At 36.0% G+C, this 17273-nt stretch overlaps 1 protein-coding gene across 3 annotated transcripts in view; it reads left to right on the forward strand.

Moving 5' to 3' along the window:
- The window catches only part of Sap47 (Synapse-associated protein 47kD), a 207274-nt gene that overhangs the window by 96370 nt on the left and 93631 nt on the right, over positions 1-17273 (forward strand). For all 3 annotated transcript variants that reach the window (XM_090379020.1, XM_090379022.1, XM_090379019.1), the window contains exon 4: positions 15868-16007. In XM_090379020.1, coding sequence (XP_090235146.1) covers positions 15868-16007 — 140 coding nt within the window. The remainder of the gene's footprint in view (positions 1-15867; positions 16008-17273) is intronic.

Genomic DNA, 17273 nt, shown 5'->3' on the forward strand with positions numbered 1-17273 from the left:
TCTATCCTGTACGCACTTGTTCTCTCATATAAAGGAGTGTCTGTCAGTGCATGGATGTTCAGTTTATAATATTATGTAACAAATTTTTGAAAAGGTTCTGCTTGTCTGCATTTCTGGGTGTTTCTTTATGATATAATAATGCTATATCACATTTATTAACAATGTTTAACCTGCACAGAATAGAGATTAATTTTTGCTACAAGTAAAAAAAGGTAAAAAAAAAAACCAAAATTTGAATCCCTCCTTGGGTTAATTAAAAATAATTCCTTAAAAATGTACATTTGAACATCTTTGTCTTTTTGTGGTTAGTGCGATCATTCCAGCATTGCTCTTCATCCCACCTTCCTTGGTACCTCTTTTTCATTGACTTTATATCCTGGCAGAATCTGTCCATATGCTCTTCACTAATTGCCTGTATTTGGCATGAAAAAAGAAAAAAAAAAAAAAATCCAGGCGAGAGTGGGAGAAGTGAAGCTCGATTGACATTCTACTTTCCATATTTTTGTAATTTTTATCTGACTTGTCAACCGGTTTTGTAATTTTCAAACTTATTGTTACCAAGAAAGCCACTCACTATAAGGCAAAGTAACTGCCTGGCATTTCACTTAGCATCAGTCATTTTGCCTTTCAGTTCTTGTTTTTGCTGTTGTTCTTAGCCAATAAGAACAACAGCAAAAAATACCACCTTTCATTTTGTATCAGGCAATTTTGGAAACATAGATCGTATATGCAAAATCAGTATGATCATATAGATTGTATTGATTTGATCATATAAAGTGCTGGATCCTAAGGCATCACCCTGAGGATCCAGTATTTTAACAGATTGTTTTATCTGTTTCAGCTTGATATGGAGTGATAGAAGCAAGACTTTGTTTCTTAGAAGTAACAGATCATTTACTACATTGTAAAAAAAATTGTGCTAGACTGCAACTCAATTCTGCTCTTCTGTAGTGCTGCTCTATGCCGTGTTGTCCCAGAGGCAGAGAAAACAAGGGAACTTAGTGACACCTTCTTGCATACCCAGAAGGAATTCCAGCATCTATACATCCCATAGACATCCAGCTTATACTGGTCATACTTGATCTTGTCCAACACATGCTTCACATTTCCTTAGTTTTCTTTAATATGAACAGAATGGGCAACATTTTGGCAGTTGTATATTCCCACAGCTTTCAGACTTTTACTGAAAAGATAAAGAAAAGATTCCACTCTTCTGAATTGTAACTAATGTAATTTCTTCACAAAGAACAATCAAACCAAATTGATAGTACAGGGATTCTGCAGCAGGTAAAAACATGGATCAGTGACATGTCTTTTTTCTGAATGTGAAAGCAATGCAGCTGAGATCCAATACATTCCACTCTTTTAGAATTAGCACTAGCAGAGACATATGATGCAAGAAAGCAAGCTTATGCAGCATCAGGGGGGGAAAAAAAAGAAGAAACCCTTCCCATTTTACCTATTCATTCACTCCAAAAGTTTGTCCAGTATCAACTTCCACAACAATGTGAGGAGCTCTTTTAAAGAGACTTTTAAACAACATGTCCGGAGCTCTGCATCTGATTTAGTTATACTATGTGACCAAATACCAGGATTTGCCCTGGTTTGAGTGTTTTGTCCTGGTGTTCTGAAATTTTCTTTTTGCAACTCATGTATGTTCTAGTTTTCTGAAATTTTATATTTAATGATTTACCTTGCAGCTTCTGTTATCTTCATTTGCAGGAATTCATTTTCAGCCTCAAACCTAGAACTACCATACTTTATAAAAGGCATTTGCATTTCTGATACTGGAAAAAATCACTGTTTACCTAAGTTCATTAAAAGCTGATTCTAAGGAAATAAAAATTACATATTCTCTTTCTTCTCTTCTATCTCTAAGCAGGCTCAGTGGTGCAGATTTTGTGTGCACTTGTAGTGCCATCCTATTGATCAACCCCCCCCCCTTTGGGCTGAAAGGCAGAATTTCACATGGAAAGTGAACAAACGATCTGCATTGTGAGGTGGGACAATCTGCTGTGCATCTCTGATCTTGCTCAAAGGATGAGATGTTATTTTCTTTACTAGTTTGTTGAAGTTTGTAATTTTGAGAATTTTGTTCTTTAGAAGATGTAATATATAACAAGTTACACACATTCAGAAATTCAGTCTAGTATTAAAAATTTTTGATGTACAATAAGTTCCAAACTTATAAGAGATGCATTCCAGGACTTCTTACGTGTCGAGTTTTATGTAAATTGGGAATGACTAATATATTATAAAATATTGCTACTATATGACTAATATAATAAAATATTGCTACTAATTTGGAATATCACTGATATTCCAAAATTACAAAAACCACATAATATCCTCAAAAGAATGAAGAAAAATAGTTATATATTTTTCAATTAAGTAGTTATATTAGTTATACAGGGTGTTTCAAAAATGATGGTCAGTAATTTAAAGGTGAAAAGTACAAACTAAAATGAGCAAAAAAGTTCCAGCGAACATTGGGCCGCAAATGAACCGTTTCGAGGCCGCTGGGCTAGCCAGGTGGGTAAAATGCCTATCTGGCAACCCAAAGGTTGTGGGTTCGAATCCCGCCTCGGGCTTGTATCAGAGTAAATGCAAAAACTTTGGGAGGTGCATTATGGCCACAGAAGCCGATGCACCAACAACTAACAAAAAAAAAAAAAAAAAGAACCGTTTCGAGATAATGCACATTTTCTGTTAAGATCCGCCACTGACTACGGGAACTAGTTTAGCAAAAAGCTGTGAATCCTTTGCTAAGGGTCGTTTCATTAAACATAAGATAATACATTTTTAATTTTTGGTTTTAACATCACAGGATTTTACAGATGTTACATGTTACAGGATGTTACAAAAGGTGTTCAAAATGCTGTCCTTGCATCCGTACGCAGCCTTATAGTCTTCTCTGCATTAAAGCTGCGAATCCTCTCAGGCATTCCTGGGTCATTTCTGATTTGCTGAAGGCTCCCTCAACTCGGCGCCAGGTTGAACTCTGTACTGTGTTAATGTCAAAAATGTACACCAAGCTTTTTACATGACCACAGATACAAAAATCCATATGATTTAAGTCTGGTGATCTGGGAGGCCACATTTACAGGCCCACCTCTACCTATCCACCATTGACCATAACTTCTAGTTAGATATCGAGTCACAACTCGAGCAAAATGTGCTGGTGCACCATCATGCATAAACCACATGTTCTGGCATTGCTGAAGTGGAACATTATTATCATCAAGGAGGTCTGGAAGAATGTTCTGCAGGAACTGTACAGCTCTCCTGTTAGCCTGTTTGGCTGAAAGTGCAGTCTAATTTGACTGTCTCCTAGTAGTCCTGCCCAGACATTCAACGAGAATTGCAATTTAACATGAATTGTATTAGGATTTTCGTCGTACCAAACATGACAGTTATGAAAATTAAAAATACCATCACAAGTAAACCCAGCTTCATCAGTGAACAAAATGTTTAAAAATTGGGGGCTCAGGACACACTGTTGTTGCGTCTACTAGCAGAAGTTCACTCTGGGAGGGTAGGCTGTATTGCTGAGACCTTGTACATGCTGGATATGGTAAGGGTACAGTAATTGATGATGTAAAATTTGCCACACACTGCTTTGACTCAGTACATACTCCCGCAGAGCAACCCTCCTCTTCGAAATTCCTGGATTTTGTTCTATTCTTTCTAATACCCTTTCCTCAACATCAGATGTGATGTTTCTGGGCTGACCTGCACGTACTCCATGTTCTCTAAGGCATTGATGTACCCTGATGAATGTGCACCTGTTGGGCTGTCTTCGGCGGGAATGCTTCTTGGTACAAATGAGTGCACTGCCGTTGGCTTTACCATACACAAAGTGCATGTCCGCATACTCTTCGCGCCTCCATAGCCAGGTGGGAAGGAGCAGCAGTGCGTAGCATACGCTTCTTGATTAGACCGGGGTTCGAGCCCATCACCACCAAATACGGAGGATGCGGAAAGGTCAGGGAATGACCACCGCATATCCCGGAGCAATATGGCCTTAGTTGCTAATGCTCCTAAAAACCAAATAACAAACAAACAAACAAACAGCATACTCTTCGTTACTGTAACCTCTTTCCATGTTGACTATCCTTTGACAAGTACTAGTATGCCTGCTACGTCTCAGAGCATTGAGAGAGAGAAAAGGAAGAGAATGAGCATAACTTAACCTAAACAAACAAACAAGTCAATGGTGGATCCCAACTCTGTACAGTTCACCTTGTCAGTGATCACATTTCTAGATCCCACATTTCTCATCACATTTCTAGATCCCACATTTCTTGTCACATTTCTAGATCCCAACTAGAAATGTGCAATATCTCAAAAACAATTCACTTAAGGACCCATGTTTACTAGGCTTTTTTTGCATATTGTAGTCTGTAAAGTTCACCTTTAAATTATTGACCATCACTTTTGATGGTCAATAATTTTGAAACACCCTGTATATATAGAAAAATAGTTATATATTTTTAATTAGTTTGGTAAAAAACTTTATCTGGGGACAGCAGTGAAGTAGTTGGAGTGACACATAAGAGAAGAAAAAAAACGGATGTTATTGTAGTGTAAAAACCGATATGTATTTCCTACATATCCTTGGTTATTTTAGTTGACTTCATTGGTACCGATCCGTTCGCTGCTTCTGGTATTCTGTCTGTGTACTTTATTATTGTGTTCACACTGACAAATCTAAATTCCACACGATATTTTTTATTGTTTGACTATTTTTATACATCCTTATTATTTTATTTTTCTGATCTAAATTGATCGCTTTCATTTCCTTTGTAGATTTACTAATACAGCTCTCACTTATTCTCTTTGTCAGCATCATCATGATAATGGTTAAAATGAAATTTTCTGTAAAGAACTTCTCAGGGTTAAGGTAGAAACATACTACTATTACCTCGCATTTTACAAAAGCACATTTCTGGAGGTCACTACCATAAAACAAAGACAATTTGCAGTTTCCGATTTATTGGGCTTTTCTTTTAGTGCAATCATTATAAATGGGTAGCAAACTCGATCTTATTGGATTTGCGATAATACCAAAGCTGGAAATCTGTGAGCTTTTACATTATTATGGCGAAATGTGTATCTTCTTCACTGAAATCTTCGGTCATATAAAATTGTTACTCCTTATCTCACTTGCGCATTTTGTGCGTGCCACGTTTTTTTTTTTTTTTTTTACTATTTTAAATTTTACAATCCTAAAAAAGTGAAAAAAAAATTTACGTAAGTCCAAAATTATGTAACTTGGGCTTACATAAGTCAGGGACTTACTGTATTGAAGACATTTTTTCTTGAAGAAAAAAAGCCACTGCAATTTATTAAAAAATTTTTTGACTGACCGTTAAATGAGCATACCTCCATTTTATGCCTAGTTTGCTTGGCATATTCAATAAGCAATTACTAAAAATTGAATGTTCTGAAAATATTGCATAATAGAGGCTGTAAATTCATCATCAGTGATTGAAATGCTTAAATTACACATTGAAGAAAAATCTGTTCCTATGCTTACAAAATTTTAACTGATCACAAATTCAGGATAAAGAGATGATATCATTTAACGATTAATGATGAACTATTATATATTTATAAAATGACTTATGAACCCTTTGATAAATTCAAATTTATGGAATGAATGCTTTTAAAAAGGACACCAAAGTTTGGGGGGGAAGTACCAAAGGTCAGGGTAAAAGTATCATTGATATAAAACCAAATTTATTATTTAGTCAATTTATTTGACTTAAAAATTTAATTTTAGAAAAATTGAAAGAGAGGATGATAATGAATTAAGAGATTTTGTTTCAGTTGGTAGTAAGGTTTTTCTGGACACCATGCCAGAAAAAAGTGGTCAGAAAAGAAATGTTATCCTCCACTATTTTGTTCCATTTATTATCCTATCTAACTTCAGTCAGTTTCAGATTCTGATAATTCTCTTCAACTAGTAATTTTCACCATGCTGTTTCTCTTCAACTAGTAATTTTCACCATGCTGTTTCTCTTCAACTAGTAATTTTCACCATGCTGCTCCAGCTTTTCATATGTGCTGCTTGAGCAAATGTGTGTGTCTGCCTCTCAACAGATAATTCTACAGATAATTCAGATAATTTTCAGATAATACAGGTAATTTTTAAATTAATAATTTACAATTGCGACTACGATGGACTGAGACAGTATTTAAATTCTATACAGTGGGACCAACTGATGATGTTACCAACAGCAAATTCAAAATGGGAAGAATTCAAAGAACTTATTTTGGAAGCTACTAGGCTTTACATACCAACTAAGAAATATTGTTCAAGATTTAGGCCAAAATGGATGTCAGATGAACTAATGAGGCATATGGCAGAGAAGAAAAATGCATGGGATACTTACAAATTAACACATGACACAGAAGCCTATGATAGATACAAGTTGATATGCAACCAAGTTACAAAGGAGGTTAGGCAGGCGAAGGCAGATTACGAGAAATCTTTGGCAAGGGATGCAAAAAAAACAGCAAAGAGTTCTTTACTTATGTAAACTCTAGAAGGAAGGGGATGAATCAGATTGGTCCACTTGATATTGATGGGTCAACTGTTGATGATCCTGCTCAGGTAGCTAACAAACTAAATGAATATTTTGCATCGACATTCACACATGAGGAGTTATTCAGCGAGGGGAATGCCAGAGGTGTATTCAACTCTAGCAGTAAGCTACAGAATCTTGAAATAACTGGGAGTAAAGTGGAGGAGAAATTGTTGAAGATAAACACAAGAAAGGCACCCGGGGTGGATGGGATCTATCCAGTTATATTAAAGGAGGCAGCAAAGGAAGAAAGCAAACCCTTAGCCATAATTATGAGAGCTTCCTTGGACTCAGGGGAGGTACCCATAGACTGGAAATGTGCAAATGTGACCCCAATTCACAAAGGAGGATCAAAGGCTGACACAAGTAATTATAGACCTGTGAGCTTAAATTCTGTTCCAGGAAAATTAATGGAGGCACTGGTTAAAGAAGCACTGCAGGATCATTTAGACAAGACTTCAGTTATACCTCGGACACAGCATGGTTTTGTTAAGGGGAAGTCTTGCCTGACCAATTTGATTGGATACTATGATGCAGTCACAAAAGAACTGGATGCAGGGAATAGCTTTGATATTATATACTTGGATCTTAGAAAGGCTTTTGATACTGTTGCACATGGAAGACTGCTACACAAATTGGAGCAGTGTGACATTGGAGGCAAATTGCTGCTATGGATAAAGGGGTGGTTGAGGGGGAGAAGACAGAGAGTGGTAATCAATGGACACTGCTCATCGTGGACTAATGTTATTAGTGGTGTCCCTCAGGGCTCAGTGTTGGGTCCATTATTGTTTTCTGTATTTATAAATGATATTGATGATGGTATATCAAGCTTAATGTCCAAGTTTGCAGATGATACAAAGGTTGGCAGGGTTGTCAAGGACACTACTGACACTATGCTGCTGCAACAGGATCTGGAAAGGTTGAGCAGATGGGCTGAGAGGTGGCAAATGAAGTTTAACATTGACAAATGTAAAGTACTACACATGGGAAACAGCAACCCCAGAGCAACGTATCAACTCTGTGTTACTACACTGACAGTGGTAGAGAATGAAAGGGACCTGAAGGTGGTTGTGCAGGCAGATATGAAGTTCTCTGAGCAGCGCAGACGGGCTGCAAGAGTAGCTCATGGAGTATTGTCAATGTATACAGGAATTTTTCCAGCAGGGATAAGGAGGTGATTATTCCCTTGTATAAGGCAATGGTCAGGCCACACCTAGAGTACTGTATACAGGTCTGGAGGCCTCATTTCAAGAAGGATGTAGAGCTGCTGGAACGAGTACAGAAAAGGGCAACAAGATTAGTGAATGGAACAAAGGGGTGCTCTTACGAAGAAAGGCTTAAGTTTTGCAAATTACAGTGTCTGGAGACTAGGCACCAGCGAGGTGATCTGATAGAGGTGTATAAAGCATTGAATGGTTTGAGCATGCTCAATGCTGATGGGATTCTTCCTCTAGCTCAGAATAATCATCTGAGAGGGCATAAATTCAAATTGAGGAGACGTGCGGAAATTTGCCTTTAGCCAGCGTGTGGTTGGTTGGTGGAACAGACTTTCATCCCTTGTCGTTGAGGTTGATAGCCTAAATAAGTTTAAGGCTCAGCTGGACAGGTATTTTGAACGAACAGAGGGGTGAAGTGGAAGTGGGTTTTTTTTTTTTTTTTTGGCTGATGCTGCATAAGCTTGCTTTCTTGCATCAAATGCCTCTACTAATGCTACTAATTATAAATATTACTGTTTCATTTTGCAGCATTCCCCCCCACCTCAAAACAGATTTGTATTTCAAGAGTAGACCTTGAAAATTGAAGAATTATGTGACTTTTTGTGTGCCAGTTTGTCACACAATGATAATACTGAAAGAATAGTTTTGGAAATTCATGAATTGTTCAAAATTATTATAATTGGCAGCTCCTGAGGTCTACCACACCAGTATCTCAGGCATTCATTACATTTGTTACAGATTTTTCTATAAGAAAAATTACAGAAAAATCTATAATTTTTCTTAAATTATATTTAAGAAAAATCTGTAATTCATTTGTAAAATTTAATTTCTGGAATATAGTTTTAACACACTGTTAATTAAAGTACATGTTTAGAATGTTAAACCTGTCTCTATCCTGTCAGTTTTATTGGTGAGATGAATGAAACAACCTGGATATAAAACTATATATGTAATTATGTTGTGTAAATTTAACATTAATTTAATGGGTAAAGTTTTTATTGATAAAAATCTGATTAGGGCAAAAAGAAGTTCAGTAAAGGGTCATTGCTAAAGTCTACTGCTCTGGTTTAGTTTAATGCAATACTGCTTTATAATACTGGCTCCTGATTTATTTTATTGTAATACTGCTTTATAATACTGGCTCCTGATTTATTTTATTGTAATACTGCTTAATTATTACTAAAATATATTAATGTAATTATTTTTGATATATTAAACCAGGCCTAGGCAAACTGTGACCCACGGGCCGCACATTTTTGTGCGGCCTGCGAGCTTTAATTGTATTTTTGAAAAAAGTTTACTTATTTTATGCCTTTTGGGACGCCTTTGCAAATTGTTTTATCATCTCTGTATTGTTCAAATTGAGATAAAATTTGAAATTGTGTGCGAACCAGGTGCTTTTATAACGATATGATTTGTGATTATAAACTAACTGCGCGAAACTACAGTAACAGACAACCAGTGATGACGACAACGGCTTTGCTGCGGTGGCGGAGTAATATGATAGGACTACTGACCAGTCTCAGTTCCAATCTGTTTTCTCTGATGGCCATCTCGCGGTTAGTTTTTTTGCGTTATCTTCGGTTATCATCTTGGTGCCAGTAGCGATAAAAATAATATTTACGCCCTTTTAAAAATGAATAAAAAACAAAAAATTCAACAAGAGCATCGTGTCTTCAATGAAGAGTGGAACACAAAATATTTTTTTGCTAACATAAATAACGAAACTATTTGTCTCATCTGCCCGGAGAGTGTCTCAGTGTTGAAAGAGTACAATATTAAAAGACATTTCACTACTAAATATCCGAATGTGGTGCCAATTTAACTCTGGAAGTGAGAAAGAAAACTGCTGATGGATTGATTCAAAATTTATCTAGACAACAAAATGTGTTTACGCAGCTAACTAAGGAACAAGAAGCTACTATAGAGGTCTGTTATTTCTCATATAATTGCAAAAAGCAACAAGCCTTTTTGTGATGGAGACTATATTAAAGAATGTATGACTGAAGCTTGTGGAATTATATGTCCTGACATTAAACACAAATTTGAGAATATAAGTTTATCTCGGTGAACCGTAGTAAGAAGAATTGAATGTATCGTATCGATACAAATTTGAACTAGCAATTATTATCAGTATTAGAATCCATAACATGGTACTCAATAGCTCTCGACGAAAGTAACGACCAAAAGAATACTGCGTAGTTATTAATTTTCATACGTGGATGTACCTCTAATTTTGAAATTATTGAAGAGCTTCTTTCAATGGAATCTCTTAAAGACCAGACAACGGGAGCTGATATATTTGAAAAAGTTGAAATGTGCTTAACAGGATATAATTTACAATGGAACAAAATGGTAAGCGTAACAACTGATGGAGCACCAAGTTTGACAGGTAAAAATGTTGGAGCGTTAAAGAAAATTCAGGATAAAATTTGTGAAAATTATCCTGATTATAATTTAATTACAATTCATTGAATTATACATCGACAAGTATTATGTAAAAGTGTGTTAAAAGTTGAACATGTCACATCTTGTATTATTAAACTAGTAAATTTAATACGATCGAGGGGGCCTGAAACACAGACAATTCGTTAATTTTCTTCAAGATATTGAATCCGAGTACACAGATATTCCTTATCATAGCCAAATTCGAGCTTAGCTTAGGAAAAATTCTTCGGCGAGTATGGGATCTTAAAGATGACATCGTTCTATTTTTAAAACTGAAAAGTATTATGGACTTTCCCGAATTAACTGATAATAACTGGATTTGTGATTTTGCGTTTACCCTGGACATCGTGACATACTTAAATACTTTCAACACCGTGTTACAAGGGAAAAATTTATACACCCACGATATGGTAAAAAGTTTGAATGGATTTCAATTAAAACTCCAGTTGTTCCTTCGACATTTATTGATTAACAAGACCACTTTCCAACCATGAAGTTGCTGAAGATTCCAGAAAGTAACTTTGAATTTTAAATTTGAAAATAAAATTAAATTTAAATAAATAAATTTAAACTTGTTCAGATTACGAACCTAAGGGGGCAGAAATTCAAATTAAGAAAAGACAGATGTAGAATAGATGTGCGGAAATTTGCCTTTAGCCAGCGGGTGGTTAATTGTTGGAACAAACTTCCATCTGTTGTGGAAGTTGATTGGTTAAATAAATTTGAGGAGAAACTGGACAGGCATTTGGAGGGAATGGTGTGATTTTTTTTTTTTTTTGGCTGATGCTGCATAAGCTCATGCACTTGCTTTCTTGCATCACATGCTACTACTATTATTAGACGGTCGCAAAAAGGAGTCAATGTGAATGGAGAGTACCTAAACATGACATTGTGGTCATAAGCCACGATTCCAAAGAATTAGAGAAAAATCTTAATCAGTTATGCACAGTTAGTAAGGATTTTGGACTAAAGATGAATATGGCTAAAACAAAAGTAATGATGAACAAGTATACCACAGAAAGGGACATAATGATTGAAGGAGCAGTAATTGAAAAGGTGGAGTCATATACATATCTGGGACAAGTTATTAACTGTAATAATGATAAATGGCTGGAAGTCAAGAGAAGAATGAATTTTGGATGGATAGCATTCAGGAAATATGGTCACATACTGAAGAGCAATATTCCAGTTTGTCTGAAACGTAAAATAATGATCCAATGTATACTCCCCACCATGACTTATGGAAGTGAAACTTGGGCACTCACCAAAAGAATGGAAGAGAAGCTGAGAACTACACAGCGAAGAATGTAACGAATTATATTGGGAATCAGGCTGTTAAATAAGAAGAGAAACAGATGGATTAGGCAGCAAACTCAAGTAAAGGACATTCTTATCAAAACTAAAATGGGCCTGGGCAGGACACAGCTCGAAGATATGATGACAGATGAACTAAGAAAATAACAGAATGGTACCCAAGAGGAGCTAGAAGAAAACCTGGAAGACAAAGGCGGAGATGGATAGATGAAATTCATGAGTTGTGGATAGTAAATGGATGGCCATTGCACAAAACAGAAGGAACTGGAAAGTTTCTGGAGAGGCCTTCATCCTGCAGTGGATTGAAAATGGCTGCTGATGATGATGATGATTTTTGATTTTGTTGATTTTATACTTGGGAAAAAAAACTCGTAAAGCGAGAACTGCCTATACTATCTTCAGTGTTTCACTCTCATTCATTTTCAGTTTAATTGATATGTCTATCGCTGATATTATTCACCTCAAGTAGCCTTTCCTTAATCCTGTGGTTTACAACGATGGCTGCACCCTTCCTCGCTACATCATCCCCAGACCAATATAGGTAATAGCCTCCTCGTAACTCTCTACACCCATTTCCTTTCCACTTTAATTCACTCAAACCATGTAACGTATTTCCCCATGCATAAGATGCACCTTTTATTGAAAAATTTGGGGTCTAAAAACTGGGTCCGTCTTATACAGTGGTTGTAGATTTTTTTTACTTGCATTTCCCACTTTTTCTTGCTTGTTGTCTTTGTGCTCATTGTTTTGCACTTGGTACTGGTATATTAGGTTACGTTTTGTCACGTTCTGCTCAGAAATGGCTCAGAAAAGATTTTCGTACAGTGCTGAATTCAAGTTAAGTGATCCGGTTTGCAAAAGTGAATGGAAATCGTGCTACTGAACGTAAGTTTGGTCCTCCTCCAACTGAGAAAACAATCCGAGACTGGCTACGGGAAGAAGAAACCCTACTGAAAATGCCACGGCAGAAGAAGGCCATTAGAGGCCAGTCAGCAAAATGGCCTAATTTAGAGAGGGAATTGAAGATATAGATTGAGGAGTAAAGGGCAATTGGAATTCCTGTGTCCACAAAGATGGTTCAGCATGAGGCAAGAAGAATTGCCGATGAAAAAGAAGTTTCTGATTTCAAAGGAGGATACAATTGGTGCTTCAAGTTCATGAAATGGAATGGACTAAGCATGCATACATGCACCAGACTTACCCAAAAGATGCCTGAAAGCTACGAGCAGAAGGTCCTTGAATTTCATCGTTTTGTCATTCAATGTCGGAAGACACATCAGTTTGAGTTGGGACAGATTGCAAATATGGACAAAGTCCCCCTTCAATTTGATGTCCCAAGTAACAGAACTGTTGATAAGAAGGGGGTGAAAACTGTAACTGTGAAGACCATGAAAAGAGCCATTATACAGTTGTTGTGTCGACGGAACCAAGCTGCCTCCTATGCTGATTTTCAAACACAAAACAATGTCAAAAGAAGACATTCCTCGAGGAGTGATTGTCCACGTTCAAGACAAGGGTTGGATGGATCAGGATGGGATGAAGATTTGGTTTGAGAAAGTTTGGAGCAGGAGACCAGGTGGGCTCTTACGCAAACCTGCCCTATTGGTGCTTGATCAGTTCAGGGCACACATAACAAAAAATACAAAGAAGATAGCTGTAGAGCAAAAAACAAAACTTGCCGTCATACCTTGACATCCCAGCTCCAACCACTTGATATCAGCATTAACAAACCCTTCAAAGCTGCCATGAGAGACGAATGGAACCAATGGATGAAGTCTTCTGGGGACAATTTGACACCAGCAGGAAGAGTGAAGAAACCAACTGTAGGAGAAGTTTGTACCTGGGTGAAAAGATCCTGGTATAATATCAAGATTGAGATCATTGTCAAGTCATTTAAGAAGTGTGGCATTTCAAATGCCACACTTCTTAAATGACTGAGGACGAGGCAATATATGAAGATGGAACTGAGGACGAGGCAATATATGAAGACAGTGATTCGTCATCAGACTCAGATGAGGACAAGCTAATGGTTGGGAGTTTTTACCGTGATGAGTTGTATGAATTTTATGATGAATAAAACTTGAGTTCAATAACTTTATGTAATACATTTTTTTTTTTCAAATTTTGGGCCCCAAAATGAAGGTGCGTCTTATACATGGGGAAATACGGTATGTTAATTAACTTTTTAGTATTGTATTCAGATTCATGAAGGGGCATGAGCCCTAGGGTTACTAGATGTATAAGACATGTATAAGACAACCCTACAAAATGAAGGGTTGTCTTATACATGGGAGCGTCTTATACATAGGGAAATATGGTATGTTTAGTTTTCTGTCCTTTAATATGTCCACACACTCCTCAATTTTTTCTGACAATGTCATAATATTGAGTGTGGCTAGTTTAATATATGTTGTCATCAGTTGATCTTGTTGGTTGCAGATACCACCACATCCAGGCTAATTAGCTTTGAGGCTTTTTCTATTAAAGGCAATAAATTTAAGCTGCCTATCTGCCAAACCTGTCACTGCCATATAGATGTGGTAACTCTTATTCAGTTCCCATTGAGTCACAAACATCACAAGCAAAGCCCTCTGAGAGGTCAATTTGAATATGTCACAAGTCCCCCCCGCCTCACACATACACTTTCAGAATTGATCAAATACCTTAAAAATTGTTCAACAGATGGTAAATTTAGATGCCTTCTGATGATTCAAAAAAAGTTGGTAATTGAATTAGAAAATCCAAATTTGAGCTAACAAGAATTGCCACTAAAAAAAAAAAAAAAAACATTTGATAGTGAATATGAAGACAAAGTTGGAATGATAGAGAAGGAAAATTTTTTGGATCCACTTTTTTCAATATCTTTGGAGAGGTCAATCCAGTAATTGAAAGAGAGGTTTGAGTTGATCATAAAGCATAACAATTGATTCTAATATGGGATTTAAGAATTTTGCATACAGGCACTGATCAAAAAGCCATAACTATTGTTGATTTATGTGAAGAATTAAAATATTTGCAAAACCACTTCCAAGGCAGTTATTTTCACTGAAAATGTCACAGTTTATGCTCAATTTGATTACATTGTTGGCAGCTCTTTTTGTAACACAGATTTCTTGTAACTTCTTCAGTATTAGTGGCCAGTGCTTAAGGGAGCTTTTGCAAAGATGAAATTAATCAAAGCTATCTCCATTGGTGATGCAATCACTTGGATGGAATGGCAACCTTATCAGTTGACTATATTAAGATTTCAATAAAATTAAATGAATGAAATAATCAAAATTATCAAAAAATTCTTATTTTATTTTTAAACTGACAAATTTTTTAGCTTATGAATGGGACAGGGATGCAGGCTCCAAAGCCGACTTGTCTAAAGGCACCATAACCTTTTGAGCTGGTTCTGATCACAGGCATACCACAAATTTTTGACCAATGGTTAAATTTCATTACTTTTCTGGTTCTGTGATCAGAACCAGAAAAGTAATGAAATGCATTACTTTTCTGTATAGTGCATTTGTAAATAACCAGCTGAGTCTGTGTGCCAGAATGTTTTCATTAAATAATTTCAATAAAAAGTGGCTATGTGGAAATGTAGGAGCACACTAAGCTTTTTGATCCACAGACTTTTTAAATTCTGATATAAGTACCATACAAAAGTAGCAGTCATCATGATTGTTTGTGGGTTCACTCCATATTTGAGGTTTAGCAAAAGGCATACACATACAACTACCGTGAAACCATCTCTCTCTAATGCTGACATGCAACACTACAGCAGAAATGAGGTGCCCACAACTTGCCTTCATTACCTACCCATAGGCATTCAAAAATGGACTTCCTGTGCACTGCAAAACTTGGTGGTGCAAACAAAGTTATGTTTCACCTGCATTGGAACCTATTGATAATCACATAATTAGCATAACATGCCTGGAGATAACTTACACCTTTGTTTGGTAGCCAAACTGCCAAAAGAAAAAAAAAAAAACTTGTTACACAAATACTTCAAGCTATATGATAGTTTTACTATAATATAGCAAAACTATCATATAGCTTGCAGCACACTAAATACATATAAGAAGCAATTAAATATAAACAAACTTTTTTTTTTTTTTTTTTTTATACTGTGAATTTTTTTACTAGTATTAAACTTTATCTCCCTTTTACAGCCTTTTTATTTTTATTTGTATGTAATCTTTTCTTCATACAACATTCTCATAAGTGTAAAAATATGTATGAAATAATATAAATAAATTATATATATATTATTATATAATTTTTTTAAATAAATGTAATCTTTATTGCAGGATAAAAGAAATTTTTTGCGTAGTCCTCCATCTGGTGTTCAATTTCCATTTAATTTTGAGGACATGTATCCAGTAGCAACAGTCATATTGCAAGAAGACCCACAACTTGAAAAAATGAGGTTCGAGCTGGTTCCTAAACTGTAAGTACTTGTTTATTAGATATGTAGTATTTATATGCTGATAATATTAAGTATTCTATCCATTTTTTGAAAAAAAAAAAAAAAATGATAACATTTTCATTCTTGAAAAATATTCAAGAATGAAAATATTCAATTCGAAAAACCTAGGAACACCAAAAATATTGGCGTTCCTAGATTTTTATTTGAATCTGTTTAAGGAATTTTTCCCTCAAATCATGGATTTTTCCAGAACGAAAATGTTCTTAATTGAAAGTGCCTATAAATGCAAGCAGCTGTTACAAAATGAAATGCATTATAACAGAATATAAACTCCAAAATAATTTATGAATAGCCAAGACAAGAATTTTATCAAACATTGACACTTCTCTGTAAAATGTCAAAATCATCCAAAAAGCATATTAATATGATATTTTATTTCTTCATTTCTTGTGTTAGTATGAAGAGTTTCATGAATTATTTATATCATGATCTATTTTATTTCTTTTTCATTTGGATTGACAATCCAAATTTGGAAGAAATTAAATTTAAGAATGTTTTAGTAATTTACCATAATAATTACTAGCTTTGGTAATTACTGCGTGCGTGCGTGAGGTGCTACCCAAAAATTCCCAAAATGTATTTATAAAATAAATTAGACTCACCTTGGGGCTTATTTGCCACTGTCACCTTCGAAGTAGTCCCTTTGAGAGTGTAAACACAGATTCCAGTGCTTCTCCCATGTTTTGAGTTTGTCCTAACAGTCTATCATAGCATTCAACACTGCCTGCAATTCGGTTTGGATATTCCCTATGCTTTCAAATCTTCAACCCTTCTGCTTGATTTTCATTTTTGGGAAGAGGAAGAAGTCGCAGAGGGCAAAGTCTGGCAAAAATAAGGGGGAAAGATTGTCATGTTGTCAGATGCCAAAAACTGCTCAACAGTGAAAGATGTGTGGGCCAGCACGTTGTCATGATGAGGGACCTAGTTCTTTACATTGCTAGAACAGGACATGATCTAGCCAAGGTGTCTCTGCGTGCGCACGCGCTATGTGCCTAGAGTGTCAGGGAATTAGGCACCAACTCAGCGTTCTGATGGGCATCTATGAGAGTTTGTGTAGAGTAGATGCCCTCGAAGAAATTAATATAAGAGGCCCATCAAGCTCTCAGTTGCCCAACTCAATGCCAGATTTTTTTTTTTTTTTTTTTTAGGAGCATTAGCAACTAAGGCCATATTGCTCCATGATATGCGGTGGTCATTCCCTGACCTTTCCGCATCCTCCGTATTTGG

Source organism: Mastigoproctus giganteus, chromosome 8, assembly GCF_048544385.1.
Source record: "Mastigoproctus giganteus isolate SK-2022 chromosome 8, ASM4854438v1, whole genome shotgun sequence".
Lineage (NCBI taxonomy): Eukaryota > Metazoa > Arthropoda > Arachnida > Uropygi > Thelyphonidae > Mastigoproctus > Mastigoproctus giganteus.